This window comes from Otolemur garnettii, unplaced genomic scaffold (assembly GCF_000181295.1).
Source record: "Otolemur garnettii isolate 467f Iridium unplaced genomic scaffold, OtoGar3 scaffold00047, whole genome shotgun sequence".
In the NCBI taxonomy this organism is placed as follows: Eukaryota; Metazoa; Chordata; class Mammalia; order Primates; family Galagidae; genus Otolemur; species Otolemur garnettii.
In genome coordinates, this window is record NW_003852442.1 from 10,893,315 (window position 1) to 10,894,936 (window position 1,622).

A 1,622-nucleotide genomic window follows, 5' to 3' on the forward strand; every position below is an offset into this window, starting at 1 on the left:
TGGGCTTAGGTGATTCTCTTGCCTCAGCCTCCCAAGCAGCTGGGACTACAGGCGCCTGCCGCAACACCCGGCTATTTTTTTTGGTTATAGTTGTCATTGTTTGGCAGGCCTGGGCTGGATTCTACCCTGCCAGCTTGGGTGTATGTGGCTGGTACCCTAGCTGCTTGAGCTATAGGTGCTGAGTCCTGGGAAAATTTTTAAAGAGCATTAATTATTTTCGAAAGTAGTTCAAAGCATAGTAAGTATATTCATTTTTTACTTTTTTTTTTTGATCAACATAATTTAAGTGTGTGGTGGAAGTTTATAGATTCAAGTGTGCCATGAGATAAAAGGTTGAAAAACACTGCTATAAAGGAAGACCTGGGTCATTTATGAAGAACAATGCTCATTTGGCTCACAATTCTGAGGACTGGTAGGTTTGAGGTTGGGCATGTGCATCTGGGGAGGGTCCCAGGCTGCATCTACTGGGGGCGGAAGGTGAGAGGATCTTGTGTGTGTAGAGTTTACAAGGAGAGAGAGAAAGCCAGAGGGAGGAGGAGGCTCTTTTTTAACAACCAGTTTTCTGAGAGTGTCAGAATGTACCCCTGACCCAGACGTCTCCCAGGGGGCCCCACCTCCAACATCAAAGATCAGATTTTAACAGGAGGTTTGCAGGGGACAAACTTCCGAACCGCAGCCTCACATCCGTGAGGGAGGAGAGCAGAGCCCTTCATACCCACATCGCTGGACTCCAAAATCAAGGTCACAACACAGAACAGGTTCACATTAGCGTTGAAGACCACAAATTCCACGAAGAGGCATTTTGTGCATTGGTCCAGCCAGTGCCTCTGTTCAAGATGCCGCAGAACTCTGGGGAGACAGGGAAGGACAGGGCCAGCTACTTTCTCCCTTCAGCGCTGCAAAGGGGAAACCGTCCTGACGTTTCCAGTATCACTGCCATGCACCAGGTAAGAGGCCACATTTTCTAGTCTAGTTCTCTTATAAAATACTTTAAGATTGGCCAAGCATGGTGGCTCACACCTGTAATCCTAGCACTCTGGGAGGCTGAGGTGGGTAGATTGCCTGAGTTCAGGAGTTCAAGACCAGCCTGAGCAAGAGTGAGACCCCCATCTTTAAAAAATAGCCAGGCATTTGGTGGGTGCCAGTAGTCCCAGCTACTCAGGAGTCTGAGGCAAGAGGATCGCTTGAACCCAAGCATTTGAGGTTGCTGTGAGCTATGATGCCACAGGACTCTACTGAGGGCAACAGCGTAAGACTGTCTCAAAAAAAAAACAAACTTTATGATTATTAGTGTCCAGACTTTCACTGGTGTTAACATAAAATTTAGTAGACTATAAAAAATAAAAGTGTCCGGCTTGGTGCCTGTGGCTCAAGTGGCTAAGGCACCAGCCACATACACCTGAGCTGGCAGGTTCAAATCCAACCTGGGCCCGCCAAACAACAATGATGGCTGCAACCAAAAAATAGCCAGGTGTTGTGGTGGGCACCTGTAATCCCAGCTACTTGGGAGGTGGAGGCAGAAGACTTGCTTAAGCCCAAGAGTTGGAGGTTGCTGTGAGCTGTGATGCCATGGCACTCTACCCAGGGGGACAGCTTGAGGCTCTGTCTCAAAAAAAAAAAAA

General features: G+C 47.9%; 1 protein-coding gene across 1 annotated transcript in view; it reads right to left on the reverse strand.

Annotated features, from left to right (window-relative positions):
- Positions 1 to 1,622, reverse strand: part of PKD1L3 (polycystin 1 like 3, transient receptor potential channel interacting) — a 27,672-nt gene that overhangs the window by 12,869 nt on the left and 13,181 nt on the right. The window contains exon 8 of the mRNA XM_023514080.1: positions 716 to 849. Within this exon, the coding sequence (XP_023369848.1) occupies positions 716 to 849 (134 nt within the window). The remainder of the gene's footprint in view (positions 1 to 715; positions 850 to 1,622) is intronic.